Below are 16,924 nucleotides of genomic sequence, written 5' to 3'. Positions count from 1 at the left end.
CATCAAAGCTGGGAAATAGCATGGTGAACTGTAGAAGATGTTTTGGCCACATTTCAAGCATGACTTGGGCTTCTGACCGTCTCTTCTTGTTGATCTTTAATGACATGCCTGGAATCATCATGGTGTATTCGCTGACTGGGAGAGTGCCCTGGATGATACGTTGTCACAGCAAACAATATAAGTAAAAAAACATGCATTTATGTATGTATACTCACAGTTGGAGCTTAAAAGTTAACCCAGTCCTGAAGTGCCGAAAACCTCAGCTCCTCTTGATGCCTCTTAAGGTTGGCTAGAAAAAAATGAATAAAAGCAACAATTAGATATTTTTTATATAACAGAAAAGAAGAAAAACCGAGAAGGACTGCTAAATGTACAGATATAGCTTTCATTAGTTCCAGCACAAAGAAAACACGTCCTTCCAGGTGCTCTATGCTCCAGCTGTTAGCTGTAATTGACTTTATAAATCAGGACATCGCGGCGACTGTGCATCTGCCTATTTATATTTCCTGCTGCCCAGCAGCCAGCAGTATATTATTGTGAGCTTTAATTCATACTCCTACTACCCACAGGTGTGGCTGTGTGGAGGCAGTATGGAGGTGCTGCCTTGCTCCAGAGTGGCTCATATTGCACGAATGAAGAAACCTTACCACAGTAACATAGCTTTCCACACACGCCGTAATGCCCTGCGTGTGGCAGAGGTCTGGATGGATGAGTACAAGTCCAATGTCTACCTGGCCTGGAACATCCCCATGGAGGTGAGAACGGCATTTTTCTGCAGCAAGACCTCTCTTAGAGAGGATGCTGTCAGTCATGCTTGTCTGTTTGTGACTATCAGATGTCCATGTTCAGAGCCAAACAGTTTTTCTTTTGGTTCCACAATTTATGTAGAGACTTTAGGCATAATAACTTCCTTTGCTCTTGCAGAACCACGGTATTGATTACGGAGACATATCACAGAGGGTTGCACTGAGGAAGAGTCTGCAATGTAAGAGCTTTCACTGGTACCTAGACAACGTTTACCCAGAGATGAGGAGGTACAACGATACGCTGTTCTACGGTGAGGTGAGCCATGAAGGACAAAGACACAGGAAAAAGTAACCGTTTGTAGATGTAAGATCTGATGTACAAATTAAACCACTGAAATTAAATAAATGAGACTTACAAGTTTCTTAGGACTTTGTGTATCTCCTCCACAGACCAAAATATAACAAGAAAGCAGGGACTCAGAGAGCATGTACATCCACATCTTCTCAGCTGTTAATAGAAAATAAATGAGATTTAGAACTTTGTCTGATCCACACTGACACATCCTTGTTTTTAGCCTTTATACATTTTTAATCAGTAATTATTTTGGGGAATATTCATATTTTATGAATTATGTCTGACTCTTTTTTTTGTGTATTTAAGGTCCGCAATTCTAAAGCAAGCCACCTGTGTATGGATCAGGGTGTGAAGGAGAACCACACAGCCACCCTGCACCCATGCCATGGGTGGGGTCCTCAGGTACAACACTCTTCCTCACCACCATACTAAAGAGTATACTCCATCTTTTTCCAGTTGCTTTGCTTTCTCATGAAAACATACAGTGAGCTTCTCCGGTGATGTGATTTGCAGCTGTGTCTCAATCACAGGCTCAGCTGAAATCCTCCAAGGAGCGAGTTCTGCTGTCAGAATAAAATTGTGTCTTGCACTTTTTGTGTTGAAGCCCTGAGTCAGCCAGTGTCAGCTCTTCATCCCTTCAGCCCTAAGGGCCTCTCTTTTTAGCTCACAGTGGTAAACAGGTGCTTTAGGCAGAAAGTCAAGGCTTCAGTGGTAAAATGCTAAAAGAACTAAAATTTCAATTCAATTCTGGAAAAATGAGTGCCGCATCACACTTTCTTCACAAGACATGCTTCAGTTGCATTTTTTAAAGTTATCCTTTTCATGGAACAAAAAGTCTTCAGTTTTTATTAGACCACCAGTTTTTCACACTTGCACTTCCACGGAGATAAAAGCGACCCCATGGTGTCTTAGCGTGGGTTCTCTCCAGGTAGTCCGGCTTCCTCCCACAGTCCGATGACATGCACGTTAGGTTAAATGGTGACTGGCTGTAGGTGTGTATGCAAAACAGATAAAGCACATAAGTGCATAAAATAAAGTGCGATATGAATATCTGTGAAAAGATGAATGTAACTTGTAGTGGTCAGAGATACTAGAAAAACATTTTAATAAATACTCTGTTCTTAAGAAGAAGCAGTGACATCTAGGGACCACAAGTGGGATTTTTTAAGATTTTGAGTCCAAACGCTGTTAAATCACCTAACTTTTGTATGATGTACTGCAAACAGGATGCAGTTACTCTGCAAAAAGACCCAAACTGGGCTGACTGGGTGGTTGATGGAAAGCTTTATCTTTATATCTTTTGCAAGGCATTGCAACCACTATTCATGCTTTGTTAGGAACAGAATGCGATATAAACAATTTCCCAATCAGTCTTTATCGTCAGCACACTCAAAGCCTCAGAGCTTTAGATGCAACCAAAGGAACTGTTTTATCTGCACTGCTAAAGTGGAAATTACTATTAATCTGAACGAAAAAGCTGAAGTGAAAGACACAAAGGTTAGAAAACAGAGCGGGAAGAATCTGACTCACTTCTGCTTTTTCTTTCTGTCAAGTTGAGAAAACTGCAGAATTTGGTGTATATAAAATGTTAGGGCTATATGTGGGTTAGAACTCTGCTGAAACAACACTGTGATTAGCAGTGATGTACAGGAACATCTTTGTGTTTAGCACTCAGTGAAGAACAAAGACATGTTTTGCCTCTCAGCAGTATTGGGAACAACACCATCCTCTTGTTCAAAGCAGCAAAAAAAACCCCAACAGCTTGCATAATCAAGGAAAATTCCTGCTAGTTTACCTTCAACTTGTACATCATCACATACTTATTTCATCGTTAGCTAATAAAGAGAACAGTATTCACTCAGCCAGTTCAGTAACTTTCCATTTACTGTATGTGTCTATCTGTTTTTCTCTTAGTTAGGACGCTACACTAAAGAAGGTCAGCTGTTTCTGGGACCCCTAGGCAGCACTGGTGAGGACACTCGTTGTGTGGTGGACGATCAGATCAGCAACTTTCCTCAGCTCCTCAACTGTGAAAAGGTGACCAACGTGAAACAGAAGACATGGCATTTCTCTCAGGTCAGAAGTGTAAAGAAATCTCTTTTTCAATGATATAACTGAGTGTTTATAAGAAAAACTAAAATTTACTGGCATAGAGTTGAGAGGAAAAGTATCTATATGTCAGATTTTAAAAGGGACCTATTGAGCTCATGTCTGGGTCCATTCTTTTTTCTCTTGGACTCTAATATGAGAGTAGCTTTGCATGAATCTTCATTTGTCTCATACTCAGCATTGCTGCAGCCCCGTAGTTCATGCTTTATCTGACAGAACCGCCTTTATATTCCGAATACCTCCGTTGAAGCCACCTTTCTTTGTGTTAAAACCCTCACAAACAGAAGGTTTTAACACCGGGGCCAGTAGGACTTCACAGATAGATCTGTCTGTTTGTGATGACTATATTAGGATATCATCTCTGCTATTACTGAAATCAAAGCAGTCTGGTTAACGGGGATTATTTGCACATAAACTGAGACTTTGGCTATGATTAATATGAACAATAACTGTTGTAAAATTATATTTATGCTAGAAAATAAGGGCTCCTTTTAAGAGAACTAAACCCAGACTGCTTAAAGGGTAACAAGCGACTCAATATACCTTTTACTTTGGCATTGATTCTCTTTTTCTTTTAATGTGAAAAACCTTTTGTAAGTCAATTTTCCATTGGTCTTTTAGTTCTGTTTGGGTAACCTTTAAAAACTAAAGAGTCACAGCCTGTAGCTGTCTTTGCACGGGAAGAGGAGAGCTTGAACAGTGATGCTGCAGACCTTCTGCCACATCGATTCTTTGTCACACAGCAGGACAAGCAGTGAAGAGTCCTGCAGACGTAGAAGTCTTAGGGAAATAGGGAGACCTTACTTATTTTATATAGATGTAAGGTAAAAAGTTAGTGCCATTTGTTCAAGAAAGAGGTTGCAACAGTTCACATAAGGCCCGGTCTGGTTACATACTGTTCTGTCACCATCACGCATTGTTCACAGACCATCTGTGAAATCTGTTAAAACCAAAGTATTGTATCTCCTTCTGCCTTGCAGAACGAATTGATCATAAATCGGGCTACTGGACGCTGTCTGGAGGTGGTGCCGGCTAATGTTTACTTCGGCCACCTGCTGGTCCTGCAGCCCTGCTCGGGGCAGAGGTGGACCATCAAGAACACTATGAAGCAGTGATCGCCTGGCCAGTTTCATTGGGACCAATTACAAAGGCTATTTCCAAGAGCTGTCACCTGACGTTACCTTGGCCAGTGGACAATCAATGATGCGGGGGCTCCTTAGCTTTTGAAATAAGACTCAAAAATAGATGGCTTTAAGGAGACGAGTGATGAGGTGGTTTGGAAACAATTGATGTTTTTTTGTTTTTGTTAGTTTTTTTTTAAAAAACATGGACATTCAACGTGGTGAAAGTTTAGCATGAGGACCATTTCTCTATATGAATTTTACAAACTTTCAATGTGATGTTGCCATAATTCCTGTGTGCCACTTCTTTACAGTGTTTAAGTTTTAGTAGACATTTAATCGACCAAAAGCGTGCTCTTTCTTATGTGAAGGGGAAAAAAAGTTTCCATCTTCCATCAGTCTTTCTGCAATATTTCATTCTTACTGACGTACTTTGTCTTTTGAGATATTAAAAAAAAAAACAATAAAATACCTGGAATTAAATTTCAGTTATATGCACTGATCAAACTACATTTGTAGTTTTCAACATCATGAAGGTTTTAGTCTATAGCTGCGGTCCTCAACCTTTTTTGTGCCACGGACCGGCCCTAAATAACTAAAATGTGTTCATAACACACGGGAAAAGACACAGGGGAATTGAGGTAACGATAAAAACAATAAATATGAACGATAAAACGAAGAAAAAAAACCCCGGTAAACCATAAATTGCACACCTGAACCTCAACACTCGCGGCCCGGTACCAAACGACTCACAGACCAGTGCATGGCTTGGGGGTTGGGGACCGCTGGTCTATGGTACTTAGAAATTAAGGAATGGCTACTCGTGACAGGAGAAAATTTTACACAGTTTAGCAAAAATGCCTGAAAAGTGATTCTTATGTTTTTCAGAAAATTCAAATCCTTGTAAATATTTATAATTTGAAGAAAAATATGCTAAAAATATTACTTGGTGTACTTTTTTTTTCAAATCACCCCAACAAGGACTTTGGGCTAAATCTGACTTTTATTGCTATTTTTCCACCAAGCATTCTGTAGCATCAGATGCAATATATCTCGTAGCATGAAGTACTGTAAGCAGTTGGGTACAAAGTTTCTTTGCGCTAAGTTAATTTATTTGGTTAACTGCTGTGTGCCATAACTACTGAAAACCTAGTCAAACATAGGAAGCACTTTTTGGACAAAGGGTTGGAACATGAACGAGAGAGGAGGATTGAATCAGGAATGCACAAAAGTACCAATAGTGGAAACGCAGGAGGCCTTAAAGGCTGAAATTATTAACGTACTGAGATGTATATGATGTCATATATTAAATTGCATAAGTGTGATCAGCTGGATTTTTGCTCCCAAGATTGTCTTCCAATAAACAACTGGTTTCCTGGGTTGTGCTTTGTTACTGTGTTTTAGGATACATCTGCAGTCTTTAAATTCGTCATACTTTAATTAGTATGCTTATTTTTTTCAGTTTAATTTTATTTTCAAGCTTGTTTGTAATTTTTTGCTGCTAAACTCATGCTTTATTTTGCTTTTCTGGACTATAAATAAGGTAGAGACAGCAAAGATGAGCTACCATGCTGGGCTGCTCTCCTTTTAACTGCTCCATCCATTTTCATGGTTGTGGTCAAAATATTTTCCCCATGCTGTGAGATTAGTCCTCAAAATCATCCCCCAAAATAGACTACTTCAAAAGAGATTTCACCCTCAGCTTCCAGCTGCATGGCATCTGCTGTAACTTACACCAACTCGACTTAAGAGTACTTTCATCACATTTTTTATAAAAGCGCTTCTACACAATATTACCCAGCCACAAATGAAGTAGCCAGGTGGCCGAACATTAAAGGGACTGTCCTATAAATGACAAGTTATGGGTTCAATCCTGAAGCAACCATATGTCCTGTAAATAGTGTCCTTGAATCAGACACTGACCTCCTACTGCTTACTCTCGCTAAACTGCTCTGGATGAAGCATCAGCTTAAATGCTTAAGATGTAAATAAAACAGGAGGAGACTGCTGGGAGCACAAGGGCCTGTTTCTAGCAGAGAGGGGGAGAGAGGAGTGAGGCGGCTCTGAGGGACAGAGCCTGCATGCTAACATAACACTGAATGCTGATCAGACTCTTAACGAAGAGACTGCTCATCGTTCTCTGGCGTGAAATAGGATTACCATATGTTGGTTAAAGTCCTGCTAAATGTAAGCCAGCAGTAAATACTAACAAGGACAAACCGATCAAATAAACTCGCTGCGTTACTTAGATAAGGTTGTATTTATGGGGATGGAAATTTGTATAATTTGTAGATTTTAGCATGTAAAAAAATGGAGCTATTTTTAAAGGATGACAAAAAATCTAGAAAATGAATGTAATTCATTGACATTATTGTATCATAGTTTGCATTGTTCTGACTAGCAGTGTCCTGCAGCTCCCTGTGAGCACTTAATGAAAGAGGTTATGGTTTAATGTCAGAGCAGAGAACTCACAGTTGTCAAATATGATTTTGCTCTAATATGCACCATGTGGCGCTGTATGTTTTCTGTGATTGGAGGGTAGTGTCACTGCAGCTGTCACCCCAGCCTGCTCTCTGCTCTGCCTCGGGAAAAAAGCAGCAGAGATACAGATGTAATTACTTGACAGAACAGCAACACTGTATGAAAATGTGACAATTTCATAAAACCCACTGCAGCAAGGGTAACAGATGATACAACACACAATACTGTGCACAACTCTTTAGGCACAGATGTTGGCAGCGAAGCATGGTGAAGCATCCCGCTGTTTTAGTTTTTGTTGTTTTGGGGTTTTTTTTGCAGAGAGCGTGTCAAAACTAGAGACTAGAACTACAATTAGATCTTTTATCATGCAAAATAATCAGATCGCTTAAGTTCATTCTGTAGCGTGACAATGACCCCAAACAGAGCCAGAGTAATAGCTTCAGAACATGTACTGAATGTGCTTTATTAAAGGGTTTTATCAGACTGTGATTTACGTTTACTTCACCTTATGTGTTCATTGTTGAGTAAAAGCTATTGATACCAATTATTTTTATACTATATCCTCACTTCACAGTGAGAACCAAAATCTGTTTCTTCTTTCTTTTGTACTAAACATGTTCTCACACTCTGGAGCCATTTTGGTAACATCTCCAGGCACTTATTTGTCCAATTATTTTTAAGCTATATCTATATTAACTTTAATTTCAGTGATCATAAAAGTCATATACTAGAATAAAAACAGTTTTAAAGTTTTAGAATAGAATAGAATAAACCTTTAATACTGTACAGATGAGAAATTTGGGTGTTACCCAGCTCTTATGGCAAGGGGAATATAAAATATAAAATTGAAAAATTTATAAATTATAAAATTTGCTGACTTTGCACCAAAATAAGGTTCTATGGTCTATGGTATGGTTTTTATCTTTCTATCTCCATCATTGTTTCATTGCTGTTGCAGAGTAGATTTCAGGGTGCTGTTAGCGCCAGTGTCCTTCTATTATAGTGATACTAAACAAGGCAGGAAATTATATTTTTATTCTACAAAATGAAATGAATGTATCTACTCTGCAGAAGTGTTTGTGAATTTCAACAGATCGATTAGCTTGCTGCATTATATGTATGAACTGCATTTTTATCAGTTGCAGTTTCACCATCTCAGTGCCTAATGCTTCCCTCTTGTGGTGTCATGGTGGTTAGAAATAAATATGATATGTTATATGAAGTATATAATAAAAGCAAAGGCTTCACGTAAAGAGGGATTTGGACTGCTTTTAAGCAGGGTGACCTGCAGTATCCCACTGATTAACAGCCTCAACTGACACGTTCATGATGACTTTTGCTTTGTTCCCATTCCTCAGATCAATTTTCCCTTTATAAGGTTTGCTAAACCAGATGCTATATTTATGCTAAAAGTGGCCATAAAGAGTAAGGTCAGAAGGAGGAAAGGTAATACAGCAATGAAGAATAAAGGAAAAGTCAAAGACCGATTCCAGCTTTATAAGGGGGATGGTTACATTTGTTTTTTTTGTACATAGATTTATATGAAAAAGATGATCTGATTTCTGGCAGCAAATGGCACATGCAAAAAAGCATTGGCAGGATAAATTCAGTTAAAGGGGAAAATCAGTGCAAAGGTACAGAAAAATACTTATATTAGTTTGGAAATCAACAAGCAAAGAAATCCAGATAGATGTGATTTTTCCCATTCAATAGTACTTTTAATGTGCATAGTTAAAAATGCTTTTGATTAATTTTGTCAGTAGGAGTAAAAGTTTGATGATTTTTTTCTCAGTGTTACTGCTCCATTAATAATAAGTGTTTAATAATTAATAATAAGTGAATCCATGTTTTACCCCAATGTTTCCACCATTCCTCTCACCTAACCCTCATTTCCTCTTCAGGCCTTGCCTTTCAACCACACACACCCTCTACAGCATATTAACAATATCTGAAAGTCATGTCCTTAAGAAATAAGAGGGAAAAATCGAGTTAAGACCCAACACAGGACCTGAAAGGTGCATCTAGCCCTTCAGCTGATTCATCTACCGTTTGCTGAACCCTTGTCAGAAATTGTTAGAAGAAGAAGCAGCTATTCTTAAGGATGGGAAACTCTTGATTGATGGAATCTTGAATATAGAAAAGTAACAATGGATTTTAATCCACAATGTAATGCCATTTGGAAAGCATATGATTGGCAAATGCATCATTTTTCAGGATAGCAATGATCCCCAAAACACTGTCAATACAGTAAAAGTATACCTGGATAGAAAAACATACAATAGAACAGCATCAGTCATGGCTTGGCCTCCCCAGAGCCCGGACCTCAATATTACTGAAGCAGTGTGGGATAATTGTGACACGAGAACGGAACAAAAGGCGGACAACACCCAAAGACGAGCTCTGAATATCCTTCAAGAAGCCTGGAAAACTGTTCCTGTGGAAATGACAAGAAAACTAGAACTGAAGAATAACAGTTACAATGCCAAATATTGACTTTCAAGCTTGTTATATTGTTATAAACTCTATTTTACGTATATTTCCATTTATGTTTGCACATGTTCAAATAAATCATTGCCCCTGAGGCAACGAGGAATGGCTAAAGATTTCTGCCAGTACTCCATAACAAACATTAACTAAAAGTGTTTGATAAATGCATTCTATTTGCTTTTTTAAAAATCACAAAGTGAGAGATTTTTTTTTATTTAAGTGAGCATTATGTTAATGTTTTAAATGTCATGGCATAGGATCAGATAGCTTCAAAGTAAATTATATTTTGAAATGTACAATCCCTTAAACACTGTGTCCTGATCTTGAACTAATAACTACTGAGATCTCAAGTCTACTGCATAATAAGACAAACAGCACCATTTAGAAAATGTCTTTTTATTGCAAGTATTCTTAATGCTTTGATGTTTTGTACAGATTTTCATATTTACAGTGATAATTAGTATTCCTCTAATAAATAGTACAACTGAAAGTCATTCTCTAGCCTACATGTTTAAATACTGCACGTGCAAAGTATGTATAATATGTGTTTGTCCAATAGATATGCTGTCTTAGTAGCTATTTACAATGTTACATAAGAAACAAATGTGGGATCCAACCACCATGCTACTAAAGAGACACTGTGCGTTTCCCCTCCAAAACAAACCATCCACTTCAGTGATGGAGTCATGCAATCATTCTACTGGGGTGAAGACAGTTTAATTACAGCATCACTGCAATAACAGTATCCATCCCCCCAAAAAAAAACAAAACATCAAATAAAATTTTAATTATTTCTAAATAAGAAATTCGTGATAAAACAGTTTTCCAATTAACCACTACATAACAGTAGTGTCTAGTTCTTTTTTGGTAGGAAATGTCCACCAGTGCTGTAACGTTTTCAAAAATAATAGTAAAAGAAAAAAAGCATTTTGATGAAAAACTAAACCAGCATGACCTACTGTACAAGTTTGTTTAGGCTGCTTTTGCAGCAGTGCTCTTTATGAAGTCTCCAGGGTGCGATAGTAATAAATCATCTGTGAATAAAACCTTTTACACGTTTAAAATCACTTTGTCTGCCATAGGCAAGAAATCTGTTCCTATAAATACACCGTTTAATTATGTGTTCGCATTGCAAGTGCTGCTCTGCCAGAAGTGTAGGTAGAGCAAAGTCAACCTATACATTATACATATCCTCATATTTGAACATTCAATATCAATATATTTTCCACATATTGTGAATATAACGCTGAGTCCTGCCTGACAGCACATTCCCATGAGTGTGCAGAGAGGGAGAAACACGCAAACACCGTGACGAGACAAGAGCACGGCCAGTGTGATGTTACTTCACCTCTAGATGGCACTATTGCACAAACCTACAACCTTCTGCATCGTTTCACTGGAATGGATGACAGGTACAGTGCAAAAACAATAACAGGAACAAACTGAGTCCGATATGATATACATATTTATGCCAAAAAAAAAAATGCCCGTTTGATCTTGTGTTTCCATGTAGGAACAGGGAAAAATGTCTATATTGTGTTGTCTGGTTCACCTCGGCAGAGTTCTATGGCTTTGGCAGGAGGGTTGAGAGGAAACAGAAAGGGCCTTTACCGCCTGCACCTGGCATGTTTGTGATGAAGCAGCCGCCTCTACTCCTGCTGAGCCTCCTCCCTGTACCTCTGAACCCGAGTGAGCAGAGAGCACCGACGGTCATGCACACACACAGATACTGTACACTTCAACAGACACTGGAGACATTTCAGACATGGGTTACAGTATTTACAGAAGACACTGACTTGATCGCATGCACTTGATAATAGGGGTGTTTCTGACCCCTGGGGGGGAGTCAGTGCAGGAGTTCAGAGCTGTCCTCGGTGGGAGAGGAACCGTCAAATTATTCAGTGCTGTGAGAATGTTTGTACATCGCCTTAGAGAGTTTGTTTTGCCTCCGAATTATTTAAGAGTGGCACGATTTGACTTCTATCGCTGTAGTCATAAAATATAGTCTTCATTATGGTGAGTACTTGAGTCAGTGAGTCAGTGACATGTTTTTCTTCCACACAAGTTGGGTTCTAGCCTTGAAGCTGCATTTAATGTGCACATGATTACATTTTTCTTATTCTGTCTATTCTGCAGCCAAAGGGCTGCAACTTAAAACTGTTATTAGTATCAATTAATTTGCAGATTTTTTTCTTCAAGCGGTCAGAAGGTGTGATCTAAAACTGTCATGTCCAGGGAAATTTCCCAGGATCAAACAGATACAGAGAGCATTATGCATCTTATCTAAAACAAGAGTACGAGTGGACTCTTTTAGTTACTCTTGCTGTGAAAAGTAATTAAAATCAATAAGGATTTTTTAAAAATAGTTTATAAATCAGAAGATTTATAAATCAGCGGACTCTGTACAGTTTTGGTTCTGCAGATAATCCAGTCATGTGTGACTGGATTAAGATTAAAATAATGCAAGCTACTTTCAGCTGCTCCCTTAATCACAAGGTGTCACTGCAGCAGGTAGCTCTACATGTTCGATTTGTCAGTTTTTCCATAATGGATGCTCCTCCTGACGCAGCCCTGAAGGGACTCAAACCTCCTCCTGGGATCAAACCTGAAAGTTTTTGTTTAGAAGGCAAATAATGCATAAAGCGCTACACTGTGGAGCCACCCAGATTTAAGTTAATACAGCTGAAAAATCTAAGTGTACCTTGTTAATTTTGAAAAACCCTTTGATTTTAATAATATATACCACATTTATGATGATACTAAACTTTTAAATTTGGGTTTTAGAACTGCTCAGCAATTTTTCACAGCATTAAGAAATCTTTAAATTGATGTGGGGTGATTTAAAGGACAAGAAAAAAAACAAAAAACACCCAAAATTCAAATGAAAAAAATCCACCCTGAAACACTTTATCACTCTCTTGGTGGTGACTTGTCTTTGGTTGGTTGTATTCTTCCTAAACGAGTTATGATGACGATGCCACATGATGGTGTCACAGATGTATTTCCAGATCATAAAATCTTGGTTAAATAAGTATTTAAAACAGTGATATGTTAGGGTTAGGTAGCAGTCCCTTGTCATCAAAGAGTAGCAAAAGACATGGTGCTGGAACTCTGACATGAAGCCTGAATGCTTCAACGCCACAAGACATTTTACTTTTAGATTAAAAGGCAAGATTCAAGTTTTCTCAGCTGGAAAAACGTCTCGCCACTCTGATTCTACCATTATCCTCGCTATTTCCACCTACACATTATGACACAGTTGAATGCAATGGATTCACACCTGTATACCACACACACACACACACACACACACACACACACACACACACACACACACACACACACACACACACACAGTACCTAGAGCATTGGAGGGTGGATTTTTTTTCTGTAAATAGGACTTTTTCTTCACACTCTGCACACTGTTCACCCAACAGTGTCCAGGAAGAGGAAAAAATAACATATTTCCCAATGTTCTCTGTTCTTTCAAAAGACAAGCCCGGAGTTACCATATAACATTTCAGATGCTTGACTGATTGGCTTCTAGGGCTGATGAACTGATGCCAGCACCTACTAGCCCCCAGAGAGAGTAGTTAGATGGAGTGCTGGAGTATTATAACGTGAGAGAAGCTGTGGCCTGTACAGATCCTCCTGCTTCAGTGGTGGCAAGCTTTGCCATCATCTTTTCTCAGGAGCACTAATAAGAGGGCAAATATTTCCTTCCTTCCTTTCTCTCCTGGGAGCCAGACTGCAGCCCTGATAGCTCGTGAGTCTTCTGGTGGGTGACAGATCAGCAGAAGTGCATCACTTTCGGCTGCTGGGAAAGCGAACAGCTCTTAACTCCTGCATCGTTGTCGGATTTTTTATTTATTTTTTATTACACCAGGGAAACAGAGACAACAGTATGTTATGTGTAATGTCAGCCCTTGAGTGTCCCTGTCAGAGTAAAGGGGGAGGAGTCCTGCGCGACTCCTCATGCTGGCTTCATGGTTTTATTGGACATCGGGTGGAGACGTGGCCCTCGTTCAAAAACACTAAAAAAAATTTTAAAAACAGATTTCGTTGATTATTTCGAGCGTTGCTCCTTGCAGTTCTTTTCCAATCAACAGGGACACGACCTCACCCACTGGCATGCACATGCAGGCTGGCTTGTTTCCAGCTCACAGTGGGCACAGCTACTCCATGCCATTCCTCAGCATCTGATTGGCTGCGATGAGCATGACACTGATGATGAATGCCATGGCAAAGGCGCAGATGAGACTCTTCCTCACGCACGTCTGACGGTTCTTCTTTGAGGGGTGAACTGAAAGAGATGTGAGAAGCGGACAAACACAAATGAAGGACATAAATAAAAAATAAGCAGATTTAAATGATGGTACCACTTTTGCTTCTAATAAGACTCTGGATAAATCATTTATTGTGCCCAGACAACGATAATGAAGAAAAACAGAGGGCTCACTGACACACATCAGACTTTCAATGATTTATTTTGCTGTGAAGTGTTACTTTTTCAGCTCATTGGTCAACACTTCTCTCCCAGGAAAGATTAATGCCATTCAAAGCTGAATAGTATTACAAAGTGCCCTAAGATGCTTAAAATGTAAGTCTTGCTCTGTTGTCTTTTTTGTGGTTTGGTGTCGAGGATAAGAACTCAGCTTGGACCAAGAGCAAAGGATGGTCCCACGTGGAAAGAGTCCGGATTATTAGAGGGCAGATGTTGAATTCTGGGGCTTGGAGGAAAAAGATCTGAATATGAGCACACCCACGCACAAGAAGCATTCAGGATATTGGCTTTTCCTTCTTTTTTTCATCTTCCTCGCTGGTCGCCTTGCCTCCGTTCCTTTCTTCCTCATTTCCTACCTCATTCCTTCCACTCCTGGTTTGCTATGTGTCCCTCCCTTTCTCACTTCCTTGTTTCCTAACCATCTTCATCTTTTCCTCATATCCGTACCATCTTCATCGGCTAACAAACAAAAGATTTCCCAGCTTGACCCCAGAAGGACACACAAATCCTTTGTGGGTTGCATGAATATTTAATTTGGAAAAATCTGCCAAATCAAATATGTGGTGACTCCTGAATAAGAGAGCAGCCAGTGGTAGCTTCTTCATCTCTCTCTCCATCCCTTCCTTCCTTCCGATCTTCTTCCCTTCTTTGTTTCCTTCCCTTCTTTCTTGAAGCCTTTCTTCTTTAATTTTTTTTACGTCTTCGTCCATTACTTCAGTCTCTTTGTGAGCTTCCTTGTTTTTGTGCCCCCTCCCTTCCCTTCATTCCCATCTCTAGCATTAATTTCCTTCCTGTCTCCCCACCTTCCACATTTCCTTCCCAGCTTCCTCCGTTAACTTATAACTTACTAACAAACCTACTTCGAATTGGGTTCAGAACATAAATATAATTTATTGTGAAATGTTTTACTATAGCCGAGAACAAAAGAAATAACCCTGAGGTGTGATCTCCCATAGGCCATGACAAGGAGAATTATTGCTCTGGATCCCAGCTGAAAGAAGCAACAGAGAGGCCCACTAAGCCACAACTCAGCGGTCCAGACATCACAGCAACAGCCAAATTTCACAAAACAGAGCCCAATTAGTCTAGCGGCTTTAAAGTGATAGGAGAATCTTTAAGCTAAAGATTGGATTATTTAAATAAATAGCATGTATTCTAACATTTCCTTTTAACTCTGTCAAACAGGCTCGCTGTACCTCGTTATATATCAACTCTTTTCCTGAAGCACCTTTAAATAACTCCTTTACATGAGATATTCAGATAAAACCAGCAGAAACGGGTCAGTAAAACCCAAAGAAAAGTACAGAACATGGACTGGAGGAGAAAAACAGATTTTTAAAAAAAAGTATTTTTAATGATTTCACCTATTGTGCAGCTTACCAGAGGGGAGTTTCAGAGCTCGGGGGCTCAGACTGAAAAACCCACCCAGTCACCTTTAGTCAGGAACACCAGATTCATGGCTAATATAGTCTAATACATGCAAAAAAATCCTAATTACCTTCTCAAAGGTAATAATTTTCTTTTCTTTCTTTCATTTTAATTGAAACTGTCTGAAAGGTAGTGATTCGACTCTTGAGCCATTTGAAAGCTGCAGTTTGTGCTGTTTTTTAACCGCATCACACTGAGAGAAGGTTTTAATATTTTTTCTACTCATTCACATAAACAGGAAGGAAGAGTATTATTGTATAATAATGAGCAGTGAGGGGGTATAATGTGTTTGGGGGAGATTTCTGTATTTCATCGAAAAACCTCAAACTCAGGATTTTAAAATCTCGTCTCCATAAACCCTGAGTTTAGACTAAAGGACAGGATGCTGAACTGAAGGTCATGAAATGGGATTTCAAACTGACACACATTTTCACAACAGCAGGCCAGGTTTTTACTTCTGGCTCGATCAATTTCTTTCCCTGACCAGTTATTTAGCAGCTCATCCTCCCTGCAGTGAGTGAAATGATTTTCCGGGCCACAGTAATTAGGGAGGCTGAGCCAAAGACCTGCAGACACACGGCACTATTCTTAACTTTCACACAAAAAAGTCATCAAAAATGCTTCTTGAGTGCTGCTCCAAAGAAAATGTGGCATGTGGGACAGAAAAGGCTGCATCATTTTTGGCTGAGGTGGTTTCATTACTTGGCAATTTTGAGCTGAATAATTATTTTCCAGGCTTTCAAATTTATATAAAACTTGTCATTTTATCCACATCTTAGACCACAAACTGAAATGCCAAGGTTACATAACCCAACACTGGGTGAGTGAAGAGTCTAAATGTGGTTTGCTCCTTGTACACAAACAATTTAGGGTAGTTTTCTAAGAACAGATCTTTTGGCTGCTTCTTTTGAGGAACAGCATGCTGACACCGACAGTTACTCACATTCACAGTGTCATCTGTTAGACATTTGTGTCACATAGATGGAAATTAAGGAGCTGGTAGAGAAATCACTCTCCGCTCAGTGTTACCCTCCATAAACCTGTTTCCCTAAATCTTAATCTACTGCTGACACAACATGAAAGTCTTCATCTGTTACAAAACAGCGCTGCTGGCAGGTGAAATGATCTTTAATTGTTTTGCAGTTTCAGTGGAGAAGTGCACCATGAGTCTTCAGACAGCTAAATCTTCCTGTTTCCCATTTTTTCACGACTTCCACCATCTCTCTAAGCTACTATTTCTTAAAGACATTTTGGACAGTGGAAATTGCAAGCTGGAAGTGCTTTTAAATCTTTTTCATAGCCTTCCCCGGCTTTGTAGTCATAAATTTGCTTTCTTTTAAGTTCTTCTTCTTCTTCAGAGGAGCCTGTGATTGTTGAATGTTACCACAACGTCTGAAGGCAGTTTATCCCCAACCAGCTCCAAACAAGTCAATTAAATCTTATGGCGTTAATAGAGTTCAGGGACTTTACACATGTCACAATTTTTGTTAAATCAGTTTCGTTTAAAGTCTTGCTTAAACAAAATCTGCCCAATCTTTCACATACATCTCTGAGGATGAGCTAGCAGGGTACAAATGGAAAGAACATGTGTTCAGCTGCTGGACTGAAGATGGGAGGAGAGTTGTGGTCTAGACAATCGTTCTAAGTCCAGTCAACTGAATCCAATGTCGGCCTCATAAAACACCTCTGCAGC

General features: G+C 39.2%; 2 protein-coding genes across 5 annotated transcripts in view; one reads left to right on the top strand and one right to left on the bottom strand.

The window, feature by feature from the left end:
* Window positions 1–5,703, top strand: part of galnt17 (polypeptide N-acetylgalactosaminyltransferase 17) — a 31,275-nt gene extending 25,572 nt beyond the window's left edge. Inside the window, exons 7-11 of the mRNA XM_085379655.1 lie at window positions 570–755; window positions 925–1,062; window positions 1,408–1,503; window positions 3,016–3,177; window positions 4,191–5,703. Coding sequence (XP_085235781.1) covers window positions 570–755; window positions 925–1,062; window positions 1,408–1,503; window positions 3,016–3,177; window positions 4,191–4,325 — 717 coding nt within the window. The 3' untranslated portion in view covers window positions 4,326–5,703. The remainder of the gene's footprint in view (window positions 1–569; window positions 756–924; window positions 1,063–1,407; window positions 1,504–3,015; window positions 3,178–4,190) is intronic.
* Window positions 219–16,924, bottom strand: part of caln1 (calneuron 1) — a 76,962-nt gene continuing 60,256 nt past the window's right edge. For 3 of the 4 annotated variants that reach the window (XM_085379653.1, XM_085379654.1, XM_085379651.1), the window contains exon 6: window positions 11,585–13,602. In XM_085379653.1, coding sequence (XP_085235779.1) covers window positions 13,475–13,602 — 128 coding nt within the window. In that variant the 3' untranslated portion in view covers window positions 11,585–13,474. Of the gene's footprint in view, window positions 290–1,162; window positions 1,255–11,584; window positions 13,603–16,924 lie in introns of those variants that run through there. The other variant, XM_085379652.1, reaches the window with a different exon arrangement.

The sequence above is a fragment of the Rhamphochromis longiceps genome, linkage group LG14, assembly GCF_057381845.1.
Source record: "Rhamphochromis longiceps isolate RC_006_pf linkage group LG14, R_longiceps_female_GT1.1, whole genome shotgun sequence".
In the NCBI taxonomy this organism is placed as follows: Eukaryota; Metazoa; Chordata; class Actinopteri; order Cichliformes; family Cichlidae; genus Rhamphochromis; species Rhamphochromis longiceps.
The sequence above is the reverse complement of the archived record's forward strand: the minus strand, read 5'-3'. Positions and strand labels throughout refer to the sequence as shown.